We start from the raw sequence: 21,500 nt of genomic DNA, 5'->3' as shown, positions 1-21,500 counted from the left end.
AGCACCAGAATTCAAAAGCATCAATTCTTCGGCGATCAGTCTTATTTATGGTCCAGCTCTCACTTCCATACATCACTACTGGGAAAACCATAGCTTTAACTATACGGACCTTTGTCGGCCAAGGTGATGTCTCTGCTTTTGAAGATGCTGTCTAGGTTTGTCATCGCTTTCCTCCCAAGATGCAGGTGTCTGCCCTGCCTAGCCTTGGTCTGTTGGCTGTCCACGTTTGCCTTCCCTCCCAGCTGCCTGGGGAAGGACTGGGCTGTGGGAAGCCAAGAGGCTTCCTCGGTCATGGTCAGCCCATCCAGGGGCTTCTTGGGCTGTTGGGACCCTGAGCTCAAGCCCCTGCCAAGTGCCCGTGGTCTCCTTGCAGGCTTGGCCAGCTCAGCCAGGCAGAGGCAGCTATGGGCACAGCTAAGGGGAAGGCGCCACCTGCAGAGACTGGGCAGGGCACCCCCTAAACTGGCTGGTGTGCTGTGCCTCCATCTCTGGCCGTTGGGCAACGGTCCTGCCAGCCCCTCAGAGCCTGTCGGGCTGCTGGGCCGGGGTGGGGGGCTGATTTGTCCCACCTGCAGGGGAGTTTGGCCTCTGATTCTTTCAGGTTGGGGGCAGGGGAAGATTGCGGAAGGGGGCTCAGCCCTTGCTTCCCGGCCCGCAGGGCAGCCCTCCAGCCTCCACAGAGACTTCCAGGAATGTCAGTTTTGCTTTGGAACACATTTGCATTCTCCTTTTCCGGTGCCTGGAATGGATTGCTTCAAACTGGATTCCTGAAACCTGAACCATTTTCAGTGTTTGGGCCCCGTGTCGATTGCACAGTGGAGAGACTGAGGCAGGGCAAGCTCGGCTTCTGGGCATCCCTGAACTTTTCCATGGAAGTGACTGCGCTCTTGGGGGGGGGGAGTTGCGTCCGTGTGCCGTGTGCAGAAGGCACAGTCTCTGCGGGAGAGGGGAACCCCTTCTGTTGCTGACGGGGCTGGGCAGAGGGGCTGTGGCCTGGCTCAGATGTGGGGACCATCTTTACTGTTCTCTCGCTGCCCCCCCCCCCCCGCTGTCTTCCTTGGCTGCACTCTGGAGATCACAGGCAGGAAGCGAATCCAAGACGATGGTGCCGAGTCCTGGCGTGAGATGCACTTTAGCTCTTGGGGTGCGGTTGGGGAGGGCAGGAGATTTCTGCCTACCTGTCTTGGCTTCTTGAGGCTGGGCTGTCTTCACAGAAGCAGCGGGGGGGGGGGCTGGTCTGGCCAAATCCTGCAGAGGCAGCACCGGACACCCCCTCACCATGCAGGAAAGCACAGCCTGGGCGGGGCAGGGGGCATTTCAGCAAGAGGCCTTGTTCCCCCCCAAGGCAGCATGAGAACTGGCGGGACAGGATCTGCCCATGCCGGAGGGCCCCTTTGTTATCCCAAAAGGCGGAGCGTCCCAGGTCCCTCGGTGGGGAGTGGCAGAGGGGCCCAGGTAGCCTCGGCTCAGGGGCAGGGAGTGGGAGAGAGCATCTGAGGGAAGGGGGAGCCCCTGCAGCTGGGGCCCCTGGGGCCAGAGGGGGCCGCTGAGCAGAATCCCTCTAACGCCTCCCCGCTCTGTGACCCCCCACCCCACCCAGGGCGTCCTCCTGAAGCGCAGCAGCAAATCCCTCAACAAGGAGTGGAAGAAGAAGTACGTGACCTTGTGCGACAACGGCGTCCTGACGTACCACCCCAGTCTGCACGTGAGTCCCCTCCGCCAGGGAGAGCCGCGGGGTCCCAGGCTGGCCTGGCCTGTGATTAAGGGGCTGGGCTGGGGGGGGGGCTGCTGCGTGGCTGCTCAGCTCTCTTTGTCACTAGTGCCGAGAGGAGAACGGGGGGGGACGGGGGGGGACATGTGTGTGGCGGCCGCCCCATCCGTCTCTGTCACTTCCCCGCTGGGGCGCTAATGGCTTCTTCCCCGTCTTCTCCCTGCGCTGTCTCTCTCTTGAGCACAGTTTGCTGCTGAGATGAAGAAGAACCACCACGGACACGGGGGAAACCTGGGCCGCCTCGTCCCAAGGCGTGGCTCCCTTGGGCGGGGGGCGGAAGGTGGCACTTTCCGGGCTGCCCATTGGCTGGCCTGGCCCTGACCCTGGCCTGGCTCCTGAGGGCCCTGGGCAACCACAACTTGGCCCATGGAGAGCGTGGCGTCCTCCTGTCCCTCCCTCGTCCCATTCCCCCCCCCAACAGTCACGCAGGGGACTCTGGTCTTCCTCAGCTGGGAGGGGGGGCCAGTGACAAGCCCTCCGCTGTCCAGGATGCACGAGAGCATGGACCGCACCTGGCCTGCCTGGAATTTGGCTTTCTGACCTCCTGGTTGTCCCTTCCAAAGAAGGAAGCCGGTTCTAGATCTCAAAGCTGCAGAGCAAAGTTTGTCCTTGTGCACGGAGCACTCTTGGAAGATGGAGACGCTCCGGAAGATGGGACTCCCCTCTTGGCTCCCTCTTCCTCCATAACTCCCACCGGGCGTCCTTCTTTCGTCAGCTGACCAGAATACTCCGGATTCCAAGGCAAACCAAGAAATATAGCCCCCCCCCCACCATAAATCAAATGCTCAAGGGCATAAAATCTGGAGAGCAGGACAACCGTTCTGCCAAACTCTCTCTCAAGCACAGAGGGAAAGTGACAGGTGCAGAGCAACTGTCGGAGACTTTCTGGGGACAGGTTGTTTCACAACTTCTCTGGGTGGGGGTAGGGAGGGGGGCTGTGGCCGTTGCAACCAAGGGGGAACCGGCACCCTTCCCACTGCTTCTGGGGGTGCCCTGGTTCCTCCTGGGCTTGTCAGGCAGCCTCCCTGCCTCCGGCCGCCCAGGGGGTCACCCTTGGCTCTCTCTGCCTCGGCTGGGCTCCCCTCAAGCATCTCTCCATGCACAGCTTCTGCCTCTCTGCCCTTCCTTCCTTACTTCCTTCCTTCCCTCCCTCTCTCTCTCCCCCTCTCCCCCCCCCCCTGCACGAAGGAGGCGCCTCCCATTCTGCAGCCATTGAAGCCATTCACACAATCACCTTCTGTTAATTCTATCTGCAACATCAATTAAATTGTTTGTAGAAGCTAATTGAATGTGGCTTAATCACACATCTTAATAGCTTTCCACGCTTTGAACTCGTTGTTAATTCCAGTAATAAAATGAAATGAGAGAACTGGCTGGGTAATTAGCGAGGAGGCTTGGGAAGGAATTGCTGTTTTATGGCAGGCAATAAATGCGGTGCGTTGGTGACCGCGGCGCTGCTCTCCGGCAGGCAGGCAGCCCAGCTAGCGCCAGGACGCAGTTCTGCTGAGGCAGGGGAAATCCTGGGGGTCCCTGCGCTGGGCGGGCGCCGCTGGAGGCAGAGGCCGTGGGGCGGAGCAGGGAGGCCTGTGGGCACACCTGCAGGTGGAGGCCTGTGTCTCTGAAACCTCCTCTCTCTCCTGGGCTGCGTCTCAGGATCATTCCTCCTCCTCCTCCTCGCCTGAGTCTCAAGGTGCTGTTGCCGCAGGTGCCGCTGACTCTGCCGAAGCTGCTTGGTGACCTCCTTGGGAACTGGAGCGGACCCATGCCGCCTCTCTAAGTCCCTGCCCCCCTACACTCCTTGCCTTGTGCTGGGGACAGAGTGCACACTGGGACACAGCGCTGGGGGGAGACGCCCCCCCTCCCTCTTTCAGCACTGCTTGTTTGGTCCGACCTTAGCAAATGCTTGGAAACCGGGGTGGGGGTGGGGGGGGTGGAAGGGCATGAGCAAGCCAGAGACTCATAGGAGGGGGAGGGGGAGCTCCATCAGCAACTGCTGGGGGCCGGAGTTTCGGTGGTTGGGTCCTGGCCCATTCCTGGTTCCTGTGGCCAGATGGCTTGGGAAGGGGAGTCTCTCTCCCATTTCTGTGTTCACGGAAAGCAACTTCTTCCAAAGCACATATTGCTCCTAAGGGTATTCACAGATGCTCCCCCCCCCCCTGGTTAAGCCACTGCCTTTCGCCCGAGGAGGAATGGGGCTATTGCAGGAACAGTCCAGGGACCAGCTGCCATTGGGTAAAGGATTCTTCCCAGGGCCTTGTTGGTCTTGGTCCTGGGCTACGAACATCGCCTCCACTGCGCTCCCTTGTGGTTGTGGTGGGGAGAGAAAGGCCCTTTCAAGATCCGGGGGGGGGGGAGACAACCTGAGTATGGGGGGGGGCAGCTGCCAGACCCGATGGTGCGAGAGACGACTGAGCCCCCCCTCCTCTGCCTCTCCCAGGACTACATGCAGAACATCCACGGGAAGGAGATTGACCTGCTGAGGACGACGGTGAAGGTGCCCGGCAAGAGGCTTCCGCGGGCCACGACCACCGCTGCCCCCAGCGCCAGCCCCAAAACCAACGGGCTGGCCAAGGAGAGGAGCAGCATCCAGTTCCCTGGAGGCTCCAGTAAGAGCGGGGCGCGTTTGCTGTGGGGCAGGGGGAGCGCGGCCTCGGGCAGTCATGAAATGCTGCTGTGGGAGCCAAAAGCACAAAGGCCTGGGTGAGGGGGGCAGCGGGGGGGGGGAAGGTGCTGGTGGAGTCAGAGGCCCACAGGAGAGGCTGCCTGCCCTTGCCGCGCCCTTTGCCCAAACGTGCAGCACAGGAGCCTGGCAAGGACGGCTTCCTGCCAGTGCTCGGACCTCCCTTCCCTCTCTTGGGGGCCTCCCCTGCCGTGTGGCTGCATGAGGACGGGCCGTGGGGCTACAGGCCAGCCCCTGCCTCTCTCTCTCCCCCACCCCCTGGCAGGAGGACGGCCGCCGCTGCCCAACTTTGGAGCGCTTGACTTCGCAGCTCAAATGTTCCTCTAATGGAATGTAGATGGAGTGATGGAGGGAAGGGAGAAGATGAGCAAAGTGCCGGCTCTATTAACGGTTTTCAGTGTCTAATTAAATGCAAATAACTAGCATTAAAGCCCCATTACGGCTGAGCATCCAAGCCCTCCAAAGTTGGGAAGTTTGCAAAGTGGGGGCTTTGTTTCTCGGGCGAAGGCAGCCGTTGCCTGCAGGTGGGTGGGGGGTGGACAGAGTGTGCCGGCAAGGAGCGGCTTTCCCTGGCTCGGGGCGCCTGCCCAGCTCTGCCCGCCTTCCCTGCCAGCCCTGCTGAACCTCTCTGTTCCGCCTGGCGAGTCGGAGGCCGATAAGTCCTTTGGAAGGGCAAATCTGGTGTTGTGACCGAGGGGCAAGGCCAGGGTCTTAATGGGGGGCGATGGACTTGGAGTCCCCTCTGGCCCTTCCGAAGGCCCACTGGCCGCTTGTGGCCGAATCTTTTCAAGGACTGGAGAGATCCCACAAAAGCTGCAGCCACAACAAATCTCCTTGTTGTTTCTGCTCCGGTGCGCATGCTTGGCATTCATGGCTCCAGCTCCCTCCAGCTGGCTTTCTGGGGGGCCCTCTCAACGCTGCAGCTCGGAGCCAGATCCCGGCCAGCCCCACATGCCCTTGCCCGGTGCTGTGCAGAGTCAGTGCCACAATGTTCCCACCCAGGCAGGGCAAAGGGGGGGGTGGCACACAGATGGGCAATTGGTGTGTGGGAAGAGGAGACCTTGGTGTATCTGGAGGGAGTCGATGGAAGGTCCTGTGGGAATGGGTCGGGGTGCCTGGTGCTCGTCTGGAATTCTGCTCTGGGTTCAAGAGGAAGGAGAGGTTCGGGCCTTGGGGGGAACAGAGTCCCTCAGGGCTGTGGGGCTTGCTCTGCCCTTGCGTCCGTGGCGCAGAGGAGGTGGCGCCATTGGTGCGCGTGGGGCTGGCTCGTTGGCTTGATTGTTCCCCTCTTCCGCGCGCATGGCTGGCATGTGCTCTGCCCTTCGCCCCGGCCAGGCACGTGCCCTGCCCCCCCTCGTCCCCCCGCCCGCGCCGCGGGGGCAGAGAGCGCGATTGGCTCCCCCAAGCCCGGTTGCTTTGCCTGCTGTGATCATGTCACGTCGGGCTCTGTCGATGTTAACATCTCATTATCTTTGTTACTGTAATTACATTATCCGCTGCTTTATGCAGAATTATTCTCCAAGGACTAATTGATGGATCCATGTTTAATTCATTAATCATTAGCATCAAATTCGACAATTACAGTGCACACTGATTGTGGAATTTCAAATGTAATGAGGGAAGAATTAACAAAGAAAAGGGAAAACCTGTTTGGCTTCTGCTCTGCTGCTCACTACGGGGGTGATGACATTGAGGCAGGGGGAGAGGCGGGCGGGGGGGGGCGCTGGGCAACGGAGCAGCAGCCCTGGCCTTTGGGGGGAGGGAGGGAGGCCGGCAGAGCGAAGACCCCGCCCTCACCTCTGGAAGCAGGGGTCTCTGGACTCCCCTGCCCTGGGAAAGGTGACAGCCCTCTTCAAGGGGTCTCTTCCGTGGCCCCCCAGCCAGGGCTGAACTTGGCAGCCCCTGTTCTCTGTCCAGGCAGCCCTGGGCTTCCCTGCCCCGTTAGCCGTGGCCTTCCTATCTCCCTCCGCAAAGTTTTTCTTCTTCTTGTGTTGAAATCTATCAGAAATGCAAATAAATAATAATAAGAACAGCAACAATAATGATTTTTGACCAAAAATGGAAGAAGCCTGCAATCATCATCATCATTTTCGCCAAACCTAACCTTCCTTTGCTTTTAAAGGTTTTAAAATTTATTGAATTTCTGTACCACTCTACATCCAAAGATCACAGGGTGGTTTACAGTATAAAAACACAAAAATATATACCATAATAACAAAAACACAACACAGAGAGAGAGAGAATCTAAAAGGCCATAGATGGTTTAATTAGCCAAAGGCCTTTACTGTTTTAAAAGCATGAAATGATATTGTGTGTGACTCCTTAGCAACCCCAACTGCACACCATACATAAATGGAAGGTGTTATTTGGAGACCTTATAACCTTGTGGAAAGTTGCATTTTAAGTTTGAAGGCTCGGAGAATAAAACAGCTCCGTCCCGTAATCGGTAATGAGCAGCCGTGCCTTTAGCTCTTCCGCTGGACTTCAGGCCGTCTTCCCCATCCTTGCGCCTTCCAGACTACAACTCCCATCAGCCCAATGGCTACATGACGCTGAGGCTGATGGGAGTTGCGGTTCAGAGCACCTGGAGAGCGCCAGGATGGAAAAGGCTTCTCCGTGGCATTGAGGAAGCCTTCCTGGAAAGGGGGGAGCTGTGCTCCCCACCCCCAGCACCCTCTGCAGCAGGTGTCACCCCCACTATGGTCAAAGGAAGCTGCCCTTAACTCAGGTGTGTCCCTTTACGGTTACCAGTTTTTTTTTTTTCAATGAATCCAGGGACACTTTAAATAAATAAATACTACATGTTCAGGACGCTGATGCTGCAGCGATGGCGGTGGCAGAGGGAAGGGAGGTTTCACACTGCCTTTTGGAGCAGCCCCATCCCAACTCCTGCTTGCGTGTAAGCAGGAGGGGGCGGGGATCCCTCAGCTGGGAAGGGAGGCTTCCCGTTGGCTAACTGAGAGATCCCTGCCCCCTCCTGCTGCACGCAAGCTCTGATAGGCAGCATGAAGCCTCCCTTCACAACTGAGAGACCCCCGCCCCGCTCCTGCTTGCACGCAAGTAGGAGTTGGGAGGCTGATCCGACAGGCAGCATGAGGTCTCCCTTCACAGCTTAGTTGCTGGGCTCAGGGAGGGTGGAGGCACCCAGGAAGCTGCATCTTGAAATGTGAAAAGGGTCTAGGAGTCTTGGTAGACCACAAACTTGACATGAGTCAACAGTGCGATGCAGCAGCTAAAAAAGCCAATGCAATTCTGGGCTGCATCAATAGGAGTATAGCGTCTAGATCAAGGGAAGTAATAGTACCACTGTATTCCGCTCTGGTCAGACCTCACCTGGAATACTGTGTCCAGTTCTGGGCACCACAGTTCAAGAAGGATACTGACAAGCTGGAACGTGTCCAGAGGAGGGCAACCAAAATGGTCAAAGGCCTGGAAACAATGCCTTATGAGGAACGGCTTAGGGAGCTGGGTATGTTTAGCCTGGAGAAGCGAAGGTTAAGGGGTGATATGATAGCCATGTTCAAATATATCAAAGGATGTCATATAGAGGAGGGTGAAAGGTTGTTTTCTGCTGCTCCAGAGAAGTGGACACGGGGCAATGGATTCAAACTACAAGAAAGAAGATTCCACCTAAACATTAGGAAGAACTTCCTGACAGTAAGAGCTGTTCGGCAGTGGGATTTGCTGCCAAGGAGTGTGGTGGAGTCTCCTTCTTTGGAGGTCTTTAAGCAGAGGCTTGACAGCCATCTGTCAGGAATGCTGTGATGGTGTTTCCTGCTTGGCAGGGGGTTGGACTGGATGGCCCTTGGGGTCTCTTCCAACTCTAGGATTCTATGATTCTATCTTCAAGCCCCTGTGCTACCATCCTATGGGGACTTCTGAGCAGCTCCTGAAGCCAGCCAGAGCCAACTGCTCTGGGCTGCTGAGACTGCCGCTGCTGCGTTTCCGGGGGACATTAGATGAAATCCGGGGATGGAATTTGTCCGGGGACTTATTCACAAATCCAGGGACTGTCCCTGGGAAATGGGGACATTTGGTAACCCTGCTTTTACATCTTAGCCCACACAGCCCATGCAAGAGGCACAGCTTTGGCATGGACTCATTCCTCTTCTCTGAATCCATGCCTGGAAGATCCATGGATCTCTTGATGTTTTGTAAAATTGATTGATCATGTTTATTTGATTCTGCAAATGTAATTTTATAACAGTCCAAATGCACATCCATATATAGAGATTACTCTGACTCTCGAGACCCCCCCATCCCCTTCATGGGTCCTATTATTAACATTTAAAACTGCATATTATTCTGTAATCAATCCATCCATTTACAGGTTGGTAGCCGTGTTGGTCTGCCATAGTCAAAACAAAATTAAAAAATTAAAAAAAATTCCTTCCAGTAGCACCTTAGAGACCAACTAAGTTTGTTCTTGGTATGAGCTTTCGTGTGCAGGCACACTTCTTCAGATACACTGAAGAATCCATCCGTATTATCCATTAGTGTTTGTTACATTACAAATGAGATTAAAACCCTGCTAATGTCTTCATCTGCTTGCAGTGGTCTCCTAAATAGATTATAATTTCCCCCCATTCTTTTTAAAAGTTTTTGTCCTCTTGGTTCCTGAGCTTCCCGGTCAACTTTGCCATTTTGGCACAGTCCATCGGCTCGGTTTGCCATTCCTCTCTGGTAGGGACTCTTTCTTCTATCCATCTCTGAGCGAGTGTTTTGTAAAATGGAAAAACAGCTCAGAGAGGTGGCATGGCAAAGGCAACAAGGCGGCAGTTCTGGCTTGGAAGGTTGCAGCTGAGGCTGGGGAGGGGCTGCTCAGCCATTTCCCAATGGACATTCCCCTTCACTTGTCTAAATTCCCCATGCGCTGGGAACGGGCACCCGTTTTCTGCCTGGGCCCTGATTGCCATGGCCGGGGGGGGGGGGGTTCGGTCATGAAAAAAAGCTTAGGAGATAAGAGGTGGCTCTTCCCCCAGCACCCAGCATCCCCCCTCCCCCTACGGCTGCTTTTTAAAGTTGTATTTTTGCTTGAAGAATTCAGGTGGTGATCTGAGCATGGAGCTGCCACACCTTGGCTGGGTCCTCGGCTTTCTTCCCAGGTGTCTTGGCAAGCCTTCCCCCATCCTCAGGTGGGCGGGCGGAGGGGGCCTGAGTTCGGGAGGCGCCAGCAGAGGCCTCGCCACTGAGCGGAGGTGGGGGGGTCTGCCTGGCTCGCACCAGCCGCTCATTCTGGGGGGGGGGGCTGCACCTTTATATATTGATTTGTGTCATAAAAATTTGTACGCCGCTTGATTGTTCAAAACAAAAGCCTCAAAGGGGTTTACAAAAGATAAGAGAAGAAAATCAAGATGAAATTACAGCTGTACTTTAAAGCGTGCAAAAGTTAAAATACTAAAACAGATTCAAACATTTTGCATGTGTTCCTTCCAGCTCCTGCCCTCTTTGGTCACCCAGAGCAGTCTGGCGGCAGCAGACCCCTCCTCACAAAATGCCACTCCCTAACAGGATTACCCTTTCGCTCTTTATTCTGAAAGAGTCTCCATTTTTATTTGTTTCTCCACACCGCCTGATTGTGGTTTGCCAAAGCACAAAACGAGAATACCAGGATTACATTTCCGTAGTTTAAGACACACACAAAATTAAAATACTAAAATGCGTTAAGATTCACAGCAACTTTCTAAGCATCTAGGAAGGCTGGTTTAAGCAATAATATTTTTAGCAGGCTCTGTGAAAGGTCCAGTGAAGACGTCTGCTTGATGTCAAGAGGCAGGGAGTTCCACAGTGTAGCTCTGGAATCATTGAGTTCTTGCCAATGTGGAATGTGTATTATGGGGTGCCCTGGCTGGTGCCCGAGGGAGGAGTGTGGCCTGTGGAGGAGGCGAGGGAGCTCAGGCTTTGCCAGGCTCATTTCCCGGGAGCATTTCTTGCCTAAAAGGTCTCTGGCAGCAATGCCAGGGGAATTTCAGGGGGTGTTGGCCAGACTGGGTTGGGTGGTCTCTCAGTGGGGGGGGTGTTTCAGTAGAAGGCAGCTCCCTGCGCTCTCCTGCATCATAGAATCATCAAGTTGGAAGAGACCCCAAGGGCCATCCAGTCCAACCCCCTGCCAAGCAGGAAACACCATCAAAGCATTCCTGACAGATGGCTGTCAAGCCTCTGCTTAAAGACCTCCAAAGAAGGAGACTCCACCACACTCCTTGGCAGCAAATCCCACTGTCAGGAAGTTCTTCCTCATGTTTAGGTGGAATCTTCTTTCTTGTAGTTTGAATCCATTGCTCCGTGTCCGATTCTCTGGACACGGAGCAATGGATCGTGTTTTAGTTGAGGAGCAACTTGCACATTTTATGCAAAATGAGCATCGTAGGATAAGAGAGAGCACAGTGTCCTGTTAAGCAAGACTGGGAAAATCATCTCCTGTCCCTCCGGATCATACACAGCTTTGAATGCTAAACCGCTGAGCCCCACAAGGCTGGGCTTTTTTGGAGGAGGGGTGTGTGTGTGTGCGTGTGTTTGCTTTACTGCATTTGCACCTCACCTTTCCTCCAAGGAGCTCAAGGTGAGCTGGTCCTCCCCAGGTGCCTCCTGCTCAGACAGAGCCAGCGCAGGTGTGCCAGTTCCTGCCAGAGAGATCCCGTGGGAAGGGAGCGAGAGCCATCAGCTGGCTTGGCGTGTTTCAGCAGTTACCGGGATCTGTCCTTGTGAGCGATCCTAGAATCAGTATTGTAGAGTTGGAAGGGACTGCCAAGGGTCACCGAGTCTGACCCCTTGCGATGCAGCAATCCCAGCCAAAGCACCCCTGACAGGTGGCCAACCAACTTCCGCTTGATAACCACCAAGCAAGGAGAGCCCACCACCTTTCAGTGTTGTCCGTCCCGCCGGCAAACAGCTCTCACCCTCAGAAAGCTTTCTCTGAGGTTTAGGCAGAATCTCTTGTCCTTTGAATCCACTGGTTCGGGTCCTCCCCTCCGAAGCAGCAGAAAACCATGGGCACAGCCTCTTCCTGCCTTCACTTGGGGGGAAAAGAGAGGGCTGGGGGTTATTGTCCCAGGGCCTCTCCCTCAGCAAGGGCCCCCCCTTGTCCTCTGCCAGCTGAGCCTGGCTTCTCTCTGCTCCCTTCCCAGCGCCCGGATCTGTGCTGATGGCCCTGACACTCAGGGGCTGCTCCAGTGACTCCCGCCTGCCATGCCGTTTCCAGCTGCACAGCTCTGTGAAATAGCTTTCTGAGGTGTCTCTCGGCTCAAGCTCCCTTCTTCCTTCCTTCCCTCCCTCCCTCCCTTCCTCCTGACTCCCCAGAGCCTTGCAAGAGAAGGCCTCCCCTCCGCTCTTGGCCCTCAGCCGCCTCCCGGGACACCTGTGCAGAGAACGATGGCAAAGGACCCTCTGGCGCCGCCTTGGGCAGTGGGCTGGAGCCTGCCAGTTTCCTAGCGGGAAAACTCGGGGTGGCAGGTGGGTGGGTGTGGGGTCCCCGGTTTCCAGCGGCCGCTGTGGGACCTTTTCTGTCTGTCATCCATCAGGTCTCATGGGAGGGAGACTGGCAAGGGGGTTCCATGCTTTGCTGTGGGCCCCTGTTTTGCCACGGACAGATAGAGCTGGCCGTTCCTGCCCTTGTTGGCTGTTCCCCCCCCAAATGTGCTGTCGACAAAGCCCAGCCCAGCCCAGAGGGGGTGCAGCGAGCTGTCCTTCCAGGGGGCTTTTGCTGTGGAGCAGCCTCCACCTGCCCCCCCCCTCCAGCCCAACACACACACACACTCCAGGCCCACTCTTGGAGGGGAAGGCAGAGATTGATTCCCCATCAATGGAAACGGCACAGTGAGTGGCTGGCTGGGTGAAAGCAGCAAACTAATGGGGGGGGGTGTTGTGTGGCCCATTGTGCACTTTATCCAGAATTCCTCACTTGAAACCCAAACAGGCTCTGCCCCTGTGAGTCCTCTGAGCCCCACCCCCCTTGGAGCTCCGCCTGAGGACTGTGCTGGGCCCGTTTTCTGCAGCCTTGCAGAATGAGCTTGTGGTTGTGTGGCCACCTGTGTCCCCTTCCCTTTCCTCCTGCTGCTGCCGCCGCCTGGTGGGCAATTTCAGCCCCCAGCTTCCTTCTGCCCAAGCCCCCCCGCTCCACCCGCCTTGCCTGGCGCATTCCAGCTCCCCAGGTCCGGGAACCTTCAGAGGGAGAGCTGCCATCATGAACACAAGTCGCTGCCCGCCCCCCCCCCCCAGCGTCAGACAATGACCGCGTCAGGCTGTTGAGGTGCTGGCATCTTGGCTCCTGCCTCCCACCCAGGAGCCCCTACTGAACCTGGGTGTCTGGATCCACTCGCTCTGCCCGAGTCGTGGGTCCTGGAATCTGCTGGGGTGCTTGTGTGATGTCAGGGTATCGCCCATCGTGGCCGGCAGGTCAGGTGCATGCCTTGAGCGGATGCCAGGAGCCTGGCTGGCGCGGGGGGCAGGGGGGCGCTGTTAACAGTGGCTTGTTGGGGAGGCATCCTTGCCTGCAGGGCATTGGCCCTCCTTTTCTGTGCCCAGCAGAGAATTTCAGCTAGCCCAACTCATGTTCTGGGCCTCCACACCCCACCCCAGCCCAGCCAGGTGTTTCACTGGCCGTCTGGCATCTCAGGCGAGTGACACATTGGAGTCGTTCTAGTCCACACATTGGAGTCGTATCTGAAGAAGTGTGCATGCACACGAAAGCTCATACCAAGAACAAACTCAGTTGGTCTCTAAGGTGCTACTGGAAAGAATTTTCTATTTTGTTTCGACTATGGCAGACCAACACGGCTACCCACCTGTAACTAGTCCAGAGCAGTTTGGGAGCTCTTCTTCTCAGCAGGTATAGTTCACCTGAGTTCTTCACAAATCCCACACCAGGGTCCTTTTTTAAAAATAAATAAAGGGAAGACAGCAAGGATGCTTATCTCGGGGAATTTGTGGACTTCCAGATTACGAAGCTGAATGTGGGAAGATTCAGGGCAGATTAAAGAAAGCACAAAGTTAAACGGTGGAGCTTGCTCCCCCAGGAAGCCATGGTGGGCTCCTGTTGGATGGTTGGACAGGAGGGCTCTTCTTGGTGGATCCTGGGCACGATGGCCGGACTCTGACATCCGCAGCTGGAGGCAGCAATGCTTCTGGTTGCTGGAAGCTGCATGCAGAAGGAGGGCTGATCTCGGACTTGCCTCCTGCTGGCAGAGTTTCCCACCATGGGTATCTAGTTGGCCCCTTTGAGAACAGGATGCTAGGCTAGAGGAGCCCCTGGCCTGATCCAGCAGGCTTTTCCTTAAGTTTTTATGCCCCACCCCGAGTCACATCCCTCCTGAAAGACCTGCGTTGGCTCCCAGCACGTTTCCAAGCACAATTCAAAGTGTTGGTGCTGACCTTTGGAGCCCTAAATGGCCTCGGTCCAGTAGACCTGAAGGAGCTTCTCCACCCCCATCGTCCATCCCGGACACTGAGGTCCAACTCTGAGGACCTTCTGGTGGTTCCCTCCCTGCAAGGGCCTTCTCAGTGGTGGTGCCCACCCTGTGGGACACCCTCCCACCAGATGTCAAGGAAATAAACAACTCTCCGACTTTTAGAAGACATCTGAAGGCAGCCCTGTTTAGGGAAGTTTTTAATGTTTGATTTTTTGTGTGTTTAATATTCTGTTGGGAGCCACCCAGTCAGATGGGCGGGGTATATCTAAATTATTATTATTATTATTATTATTATTATTATTATTATTATTATCTATTGCTTTTGTGAAAACCCAGCCCAGCTAATCTCCCAGGCTATCCCTGGCAGCTCCCCCTCCCTGCACAAAACTCGTGTGCCTGTTGAGTCAGTGAAATAAGACCTGGCCTGATTTGCACCTTGAGAAGGACAGAAGTCAGGGGTGGGAGACGCCGGGTGGGCATTCCAGAGGGCCTGTGCCCACGATGCCATTGCTCTGCCCGGAGGCGGGAGGGTGGCTGGTGGAATCAAGGTCTTGAGAAGGCTGCTGTCCTCCTCTTGCTCCTCCCGCTGCTAGAGGCCGGTCCGAGACATTTTGCCGCCTGAGGTGGACCCCAGAATGATGTCCTCCTCCCCACCGGGGAAGAAGGAGCGAGAGAAGTATTACCTTAGGAACAAGGAGGGAAGGGAGATTGACGTTTGGGATCTGCTGGGACCTCGCGGCTCTTCTGGTGGGGGGGGGGGGTCTTGACCATGGCTGCTCCTGCCTGCCGCTGCTGCGGCCCCTCCCCTCCTGCCAGGGAAGGCAGCAAGAGAGATGGATGTGGCAGCCGAGAGCCGAGCACCAGCTAATTACCCTTCCGAGTATGTCTTGTAAATTAAGGGCTAATTAGAGGCAAAGTCAGTGTCGCGGTTTTACACGTGTTTTTCAGGCGCTGAACCGCCAGAGGGAGGGGGAGCTCAGCGGAGCAGGGAGCAGGCGGCCCTGTCACTCATCCCAGGGTGGGGCAGGGGAGGGGGTCAGCGGAGCATCCAGACTCCCCCCGGACCCCGGACCCCTTTACACCTGTCCTGGCAATGTGCTCTCTATAGCAGAGAGATCAAGATTAGCACAAGGCCGGGTTTGGCTTGAGAGCAGCTGCAATTGCCTGGAGCCCCAGCTGTGTGGGGTGGGCATCAGGGGCTGCCTTGGCCCAGCCTTGCCTTCCCCCAGCTGTGAGATCCTAGCCCCAGGGCAGGCATCCTGCGCTCCTCTTTGAAAGGGGGCCCCCAAGGAGCATCTAGTCCAACCTCCTGCAATGCAGAAATCTCAGCCATCCAACCTCTCTTGAAAACCCTCCAGGGAAGGAGAGTCCGCCCCCTTCCAAGGAGGGAGTCTGCTGAGATGAGCCCCCTTGTCTCCCCATCAGCCTCTGTGCCCCCCTCCCATTTGCCCCATCAAGCTGGGGGGCTGCTTCAGCCCCTGCCTGTGGCTCTCTGCCTCCCTTGCCCTGGTCCCCCTTGCCTTCCTGGATCAGTCTTGGGCCGAGAAGGAGTGTTTGTCCTCTGCCACTTTCTCTCTGGAAGTGCCCAGGGCTGTGGTGATGGGGCGGCTCCCTTGAAATGGGGCAAGCCGTGGGTGGCCAGCTGGGGCTGCTTGGCCCCCTTGCTCAGCGCAATGGGAGGGGAGCAGCACCCGCGCTGACGGCTTTCACTTGGTCCTTCCATTCCCCCCTTGACTTGGGCACCCCAAAAGTTTCGTTCCCATATTGTAAGACGATATCAGTGCCAGGACACCCCGACAGAGTGAGAGTTCCTGTGTGCCAAGGGGTCCTGAAGGGCGTGTGGTGCAGGAGGGAGACATCAAGAAGGGCGGGGTGACAAGCCCTCTGCCTCCAGACTCTGCCATATCCCCGCTGTGGTTCTCTGGCCAGGGGTTCAGGCTGGCGCCTCACAGGACCCTCTGTCTGTCTGTCTGTCTGTCTGCCACTGATGCCCCTCCTACTGTCCTTCCCATCAGATGAGTCAGGAGGTGCCAGGCCAGAGGTGGGTGGGCTTGGCCACTGCAGGCACAGACGGACAGGCAGCTCAGAACTTGTGGTGGGCAGGAGTGTGGCCCCCTCCTCGCCCTGGCCCTTGCCTCTTTGTCCCCCCCGCCAGCCCCAGCTCCTTGCTGGCTCCCTTGTCCATTTCCCCACCACAGGAAGCTGCCATTGGCCTCTCCAGCAAGTGGCCCCAAGGACCACATACTGGGGGCAGAGGGAGGGAGGCACAGCTTGTTGCTGCCCCCCCCTTTGGTGGCGGCTGGGGTGGGAAGCTGGGGTGACTCCACAAAGCAACCCTCGACAGGTGTTTTTAAGGCATCGTAAAGCAGCGCAACTTAGCGGCTTACCTGTAGCCTTTTGTGTGCAGAGGGACTGGAGCTCCAAGCCATGGGGGGGGCAGTCATCCCCCCATGCCCAGATATAGTGGCTCTGCCTGCCTGCTGGCCTCCCTCCTCCGAGTCCTTAGGCCTGGCTCCGTCCCTCCACTGCAGACCCCACAAGCCCAGGTGGGCTTGGAGAAAATGCCCCTGGGTCTCCCGCTCACCCCGGGGCTGTCTCTCTCCTGCAGGTGCCCCCCACTCGGCCAGCAGCACCTCCCTGCACTCGGAGCGCTCGGGCAGCGGCACCAACCTGGTGGGCTTCAGCATGAAGCCGGATGGCGGCGGGGGAGGGGGCATGCACCAGCGGTCCTACTCTGTCTCCAGCGCAGACCAGTGGAACGAAGCCGTCGTCCTGCCTAGCAGCGTCCCAAACCCAGGTGAGTGGCAGCAGCCGGGGGGGGGGGAGTGCAGCAGGGAAGGGGTTTGTGAGTTTTGTGCTGTGGGAGGTGGGCAGGCCGGCTGCAGTTCAGCCCATGGAGAGGGGCAGCTGCCATGATGCAGGCTAGAAGTTGCCCCCCCCTCCTAGGGAGCCGGGGGTTCCCCTCTGGCTCACTCCCCTTTGACCTCCCCTTGTCCTGCTCTTTATTCCAAGCCTGGGCCTACAAAAGGGTCCCTGCCCCAAGGTGTTTGCACAGGGATTGGGAAAGGCCGGAGAAAAGGAGCCACCCCAGGGCCAGGGGAGGTCGGAGGTCGGGCCTGGAGGGGCAGAGAGGCAGCAAGGGTCTCCTGCCTCCCCAGGGAAGCCTCTGGCCACCCTCTCACGCCTGCCTGCGAATGTGCTGCACCCGTTGGCTGGCTGCAATGAGCAGGAGTCCCAGCAAAAATCTCTCCCGCCTCCCCCCTCCCTCCCTCCCTCCCTCCCTCCTGCACGGGTGTTTCAGGACAGTTGAGTGAATTAAAATAATTCATACATTTCCCAACGTAGCCACTTTGCCGAATTGGAAAATAAATGCTTGTGTGCGGCATCCATCACTCGGTGCTTCCTGGCTCTGCCGCCGCACTAAAAAAGCAGTTAAATGCACATCAAGAGTGGAGGAGCCATTTCCATGCCTGCTCGCCCCCTTGTCGTTCTCATTAGCGCAGCAGCCGCCCCCCCCACTCCCTCCCAGGGGCTTTCGCAGTTTAAAGAGAGCCTCTTTATGATCATTACCGGAGTCCGACTGCGCCGCCGCCATTTGGAGCTGGGGAGGCTCCTCATTTGTAACTGTGAAAAACTATCAATTTCGGCGCGCCTGATGCAGCGCCTCCATCATTGGCCCCATCAGCTCCCTGCTGGAAGCGAATTAATCAGACTGTTACTGCTGATGGGGCAGAGAGAGAGAGAGAGAGAACGAGAGAGGAAGAGGGAGAGAACGAGTGAGCGGGCGGCAGCGGGAGCCAGCCAGCCAGCCAGTGGATGTGGGGCATGGCAGAGGGCTCTATGCCCATTGCCCAGGTGGGGAGGACCCTGCCTGTGCCCCCGGGACCTGCCCTGGGCGGAGGCGACAGGAGAGGAAGTGGGGCTCTGGCCCCTGGCAGTGGGGGAGGCTGTCTTTTTAGCAGACCGGGGGGTGGGGGTGGCAGACAGTGGCCAGGGAGCCCCTGTGTCTCTGGGAGCCCTTGGCAGGTGAAGAGTTCACTGCTCTGCCTGTGTGAGCGTCGCTTGGGGTGCGGAGTCTCTTCCCGTATAGGTGGGTTGGTCTGGATGACCTTTGAGGTGCCCCCCACCACCCAGCCCTGTACCCAGGGCTTTTCCTGCAGCCCTGGCAGGGGTGCCTGCCGCCTGCTGCACCCGTGTCGAATTCCACCCTGGTCCCCCTGGGTGCACACCCTTCCTTACACATGGTGCTCAACCTCTGGACAGAAGAACAGCAGGCAGGGGAAACGGGGGGGGGGGAATGTGACCCTCCCGTTCTCTCTGCCTGGCCCTTGGGACTCTCCCCATCCCTGCCTTGCACCCTCCTGGGGTGCTTCTGCCCAGCTGCAAGGCATCCTTGAGCTCTGCTTGGCAGGTGGGTGTGAGTAGAATCTTGCCCAGCTGATGCCCACTTTGGTTGCCCATTCTTGCCCCACACATGGCTGGCATGTTGCCCCCAGAAGATAATGTGGGCTATCTGGCAGGGAAAGGCCTCTCTTCCCCCCCCCCCCCCAAATCTGGCAATAAGAAGAGCCTCCTGGCAAACGGGGCAGGAGGGCAGCAGTTCTCTGCCACCGACGATGCCCAGCGCCTGGCATTCAAAGGCCTGCTCTCCTGGTCCCAGAGGTGGCATTGGCAGGAGAAAGGGCCCCGGCCCAGGCAGAGGAGAGAGGTGGGGAGGAGGCTGCGAGGCAGGCGCCTGTCCTGGGGTGGGGGCTGAGGGGTCAGGAGCCCTTCTGAGGTTGGCACTGCAGGACTTGCCGTGGCTGCGGATCCTCCAGGGCCAGCATAGGAAGGGCAGGGCTTGTCCTCTACTCTAGCCCAGAAGCCATTGACTTGGTGTGGTCCACGTGGCTGGGCCCCACCCAGACCCCCTGGCAAGGGAGCCAGTTCATGCGCCCATGGCGGAGCATTTAAGGTCCACCTGGCTCAGTGGTGTCTGCACTGACAGGCAGCATCTCTCCAGCAGGAGCCTTTTCCAGAGCCACACCAGAGTGGGGCCTGGGGGGTGTCTGAGACCTTTCGCTTGCAGGGCGGCCCCTCTGCTGCGGCGCTCTGGCCCTTCCCCACATTGGCCCTGGCTGGGCTTGCGATGCATGGGGCTGCCCCATGGCCAGGCGTTTCCTGTGGCAAGAGTCCCACCTGTGAGCCCAAGGACAGGATCACCCAGGGGGATTGGGCCCCTGCTCCCCCCTGGCCTGGCTGGGGTGGGTGGGCAGGCCCCTTTCCCTTTGCACAGGAGGCTGAGACAGACCCCTTTCCCTGCTCTGTGTGGGGCTCTGCCCCACTGCCCCTCTCCACCTAGAGGGAGGTAGCAGGGGGAAGCCTGGGGCGAGGCCCCCCTGGCTTGTCTCTGCAGGGCCCTGATTCCCTTGCTAACTTCTGAGCAGGGCAGGATCCAAAGGAAGTTCAGCCCCCCACCACCACCCCCTGCCTGTCTCCCCTGCCCCCTGGCATGGCAGGGGTTCAGAAGCAAGAGGGGCGCCCCCAAACTCTAAGGGGGGCAAGGTCCTGCTCACAAAACAATGGGCATTAAGGCACCGGCCCCTACCCTGTGTGCATTTAATCCAGTGCGCAACTTGATGTAGTTTCATTTATTTTATTCTGTAAAATTTGCACTCCCCTTGATTGTAGGAAACCTCAAAGCGGTTTACAAAAAGAATGTCGCTTTGAAGCCAAACCCCCCCCCCCCCGGGAATGGTAGTTCTGCAGAGGGGTCAGACCAGAGACCGCTAAAGGAGAAGCGGCAGGGGGGTGGGACGGGGGGGGGGCTTTTTAGTAATGCAGGGGAGCCTAATGTTTGTGCCTGGGGTCTGTTTGCAGAAGGGCGGGGGCAGCCCACCCACCCCCCACTCCCAGTGCAGGAAGCCAAATGTCTCTCTGGGGTAGGAGGAGCCCTTGGGGGGGCAGGGGCAGCACTGCCCGGGTTCCCTAGCCAAAGAGGTTCGGTTTGGGCCTTGGGGGGGCCGGGGGTCTGGAGCGCCTGGCGGGGGGGCTTCCGCATTTACGCTGATTGGGAGCCGGCGCTCTCTGCTCCGCGGCTGGAACTGAATGTCAGGCTTCTGATTTTGTTGCTGGTCTCTAATGAAATTTGACATTTAATGGTGAGAGCTGCGGCGGCGTGTGTGCGTGTGTGTGTGATCGGAGCTTGATTAGCGCACTCTAATTGACAGTAATTAGCCAGCTCCCTGATTGTTTCTAATTCTGCTATTAATTGTAAGGAACAGTATGATTGAGGATAAATTTGGCGCGTGGCAGGCAGGGATATGGCAGGCGCTCGCGGGGACCCTCCCGTTCCTGCCCCATTGGTGGGGGGGGGGAGCTGCTCTGCCCCGGGGGGGGCGGCCTGGTGCCAGGCCTGGTCCTTTCGGTGGGGGGCAGGGGAGGCCCAAGGGGGGGTGCCTTGCTAGGGGCAGGAAGGTAGTGAAGGGATGGGTTGCCTGCTTTAATTGTAGAGTAGTGGGGTTCCCAGGGGTCATCCAGACCAACCCCTGCCGTGCAGGCGCTTGAGTGGGGCGTGGTGTGCTGCGGACGGCGCGTCTGACGCTCTCTCTCCTCTTTCTGCCCGCAGCCAACGGCACCGCCGACTCGCTCAGCTCCAGCCCCAACGTGTCCAGCACCGCCAGCCCCAAGCTGGAGCCCCCGCCATCCCCCCACGCCAACAGGAAGAAGCATCGCCGGAAAAAGAGCACCGGCACCAGCCGGCCGGATGGGGCTGGGACAGTGGCCGAAGGTACCTTGGAGAATGGCCTGGGGAAGGGCAAGGGGGGGGGCTTCCTCTGGAGTCGGCCCCTTCAAGGCGCAGCTGCCCCCTGGGAGAGCGCAATTGGGGGGGGCTTCCAGCCCAGGCAAGCAGCTGCTGCTTCCTCCTCGGAGGCTCCGTAAAATCACAGAATTGTAGAATTGGGAGGCAGCCCAAGAGTCACCTGGTCCAACCCCCGCTGTGCAGGAGTCACGTTGTAAATGCTTGTTCAGCCTCCAGAGCATGCGCAGAGTCCTTTCTGTTGCACTTGCCGCCCAACTGGAAGGGGAAAAGAGCTGGGAGGGCCTTGAGAGCAGTCAGTGCTGGGCCCTGTCCCGAGCCTCGATCCTTCCTGCCTGTTTCCGAGGCCTGCCTGCAGGGTCGTTGTGCTTCCCAGGAAAGCCCTGCACGACTCTCAGCCTTCCCTGGGGGGGGGGGTCAGTGGGGAAGGGGCTTCTCCTTTGCTCAGGGGTTGTGCGTTGTGCTCAAGGAGGAGGCGCTACCCAGGTTAAGCTGAGCAGGGCAGCTTGTGTTGCGCAAGGGGGGAGAAATAAGTGCCTGCTGCCTTGACAGTGAGGCTGCTAGTCCTCAAGGAGGGAGGGGGACACCTCAGCTGAGCCTGTCTCCACCTAGTCTGTGCCATGCCTGGCCTGGTGTGTGCGTGCGTGGCAGAGCAGTTGTGTGTGTGTGTGTGTCTCCCCCCCCCCCCATGGTTGTGACCTGTATGTCCCGGGGAACCGTAGCAATATCCCAGGGGGTCTAGGACGTCCTTAAAGGCTTTCAGGGGTGCAGGTCAGTGAGCCCTCTCTCTGCACAGAAGGAGCAGGAAGGATGGAGCCTTCTCCTTCAGCCCCCCCCCCCCCCGAT

At 58.0% G+C, this 21,500-nt stretch overlaps 1 protein-coding gene across 2 annotated transcripts in view; it reads left to right on the top strand.

Annotated features, from left to right (window-relative positions):
* AGAP3 (ArfGAP with GTPase domain, ankyrin repeat and PH domain 3) overlaps positions 1-21,500 on the top strand; it is a 101,251-nt gene that overhangs the window by 69,698 nt on the left and 10,053 nt on the right. For both annotated transcript variants that reach the window (XM_033166305.1, XM_033166304.1), the window contains exons 10-13: positions 1,601-1,705; positions 4,209-4,377; positions 16,464-16,652; positions 20,463-20,624. In XM_033166305.1, the coding sequence (XP_033022196.1) occupies positions 1,601-1,705; positions 4,209-4,377; positions 16,464-16,652; positions 20,463-20,624 (625 nt within the window). The remainder of the gene's footprint in view (positions 1-1,600; positions 1,706-4,208; positions 4,378-16,463; positions 16,653-20,462; positions 20,625-21,500) is intronic.

Source organism: Lacerta agilis, chromosome 12 (genome assembly GCF_009819535.1).
Source record: "Lacerta agilis isolate rLacAgi1 chromosome 12, rLacAgi1.pri, whole genome shotgun sequence".
NCBI lineage: Eukaryota > Metazoa > Chordata > Lepidosauria > Squamata > Lacertidae > Lacerta > Lacerta agilis.
This window is presented reverse-complemented; position numbering and strand designations above follow the sequence as displayed.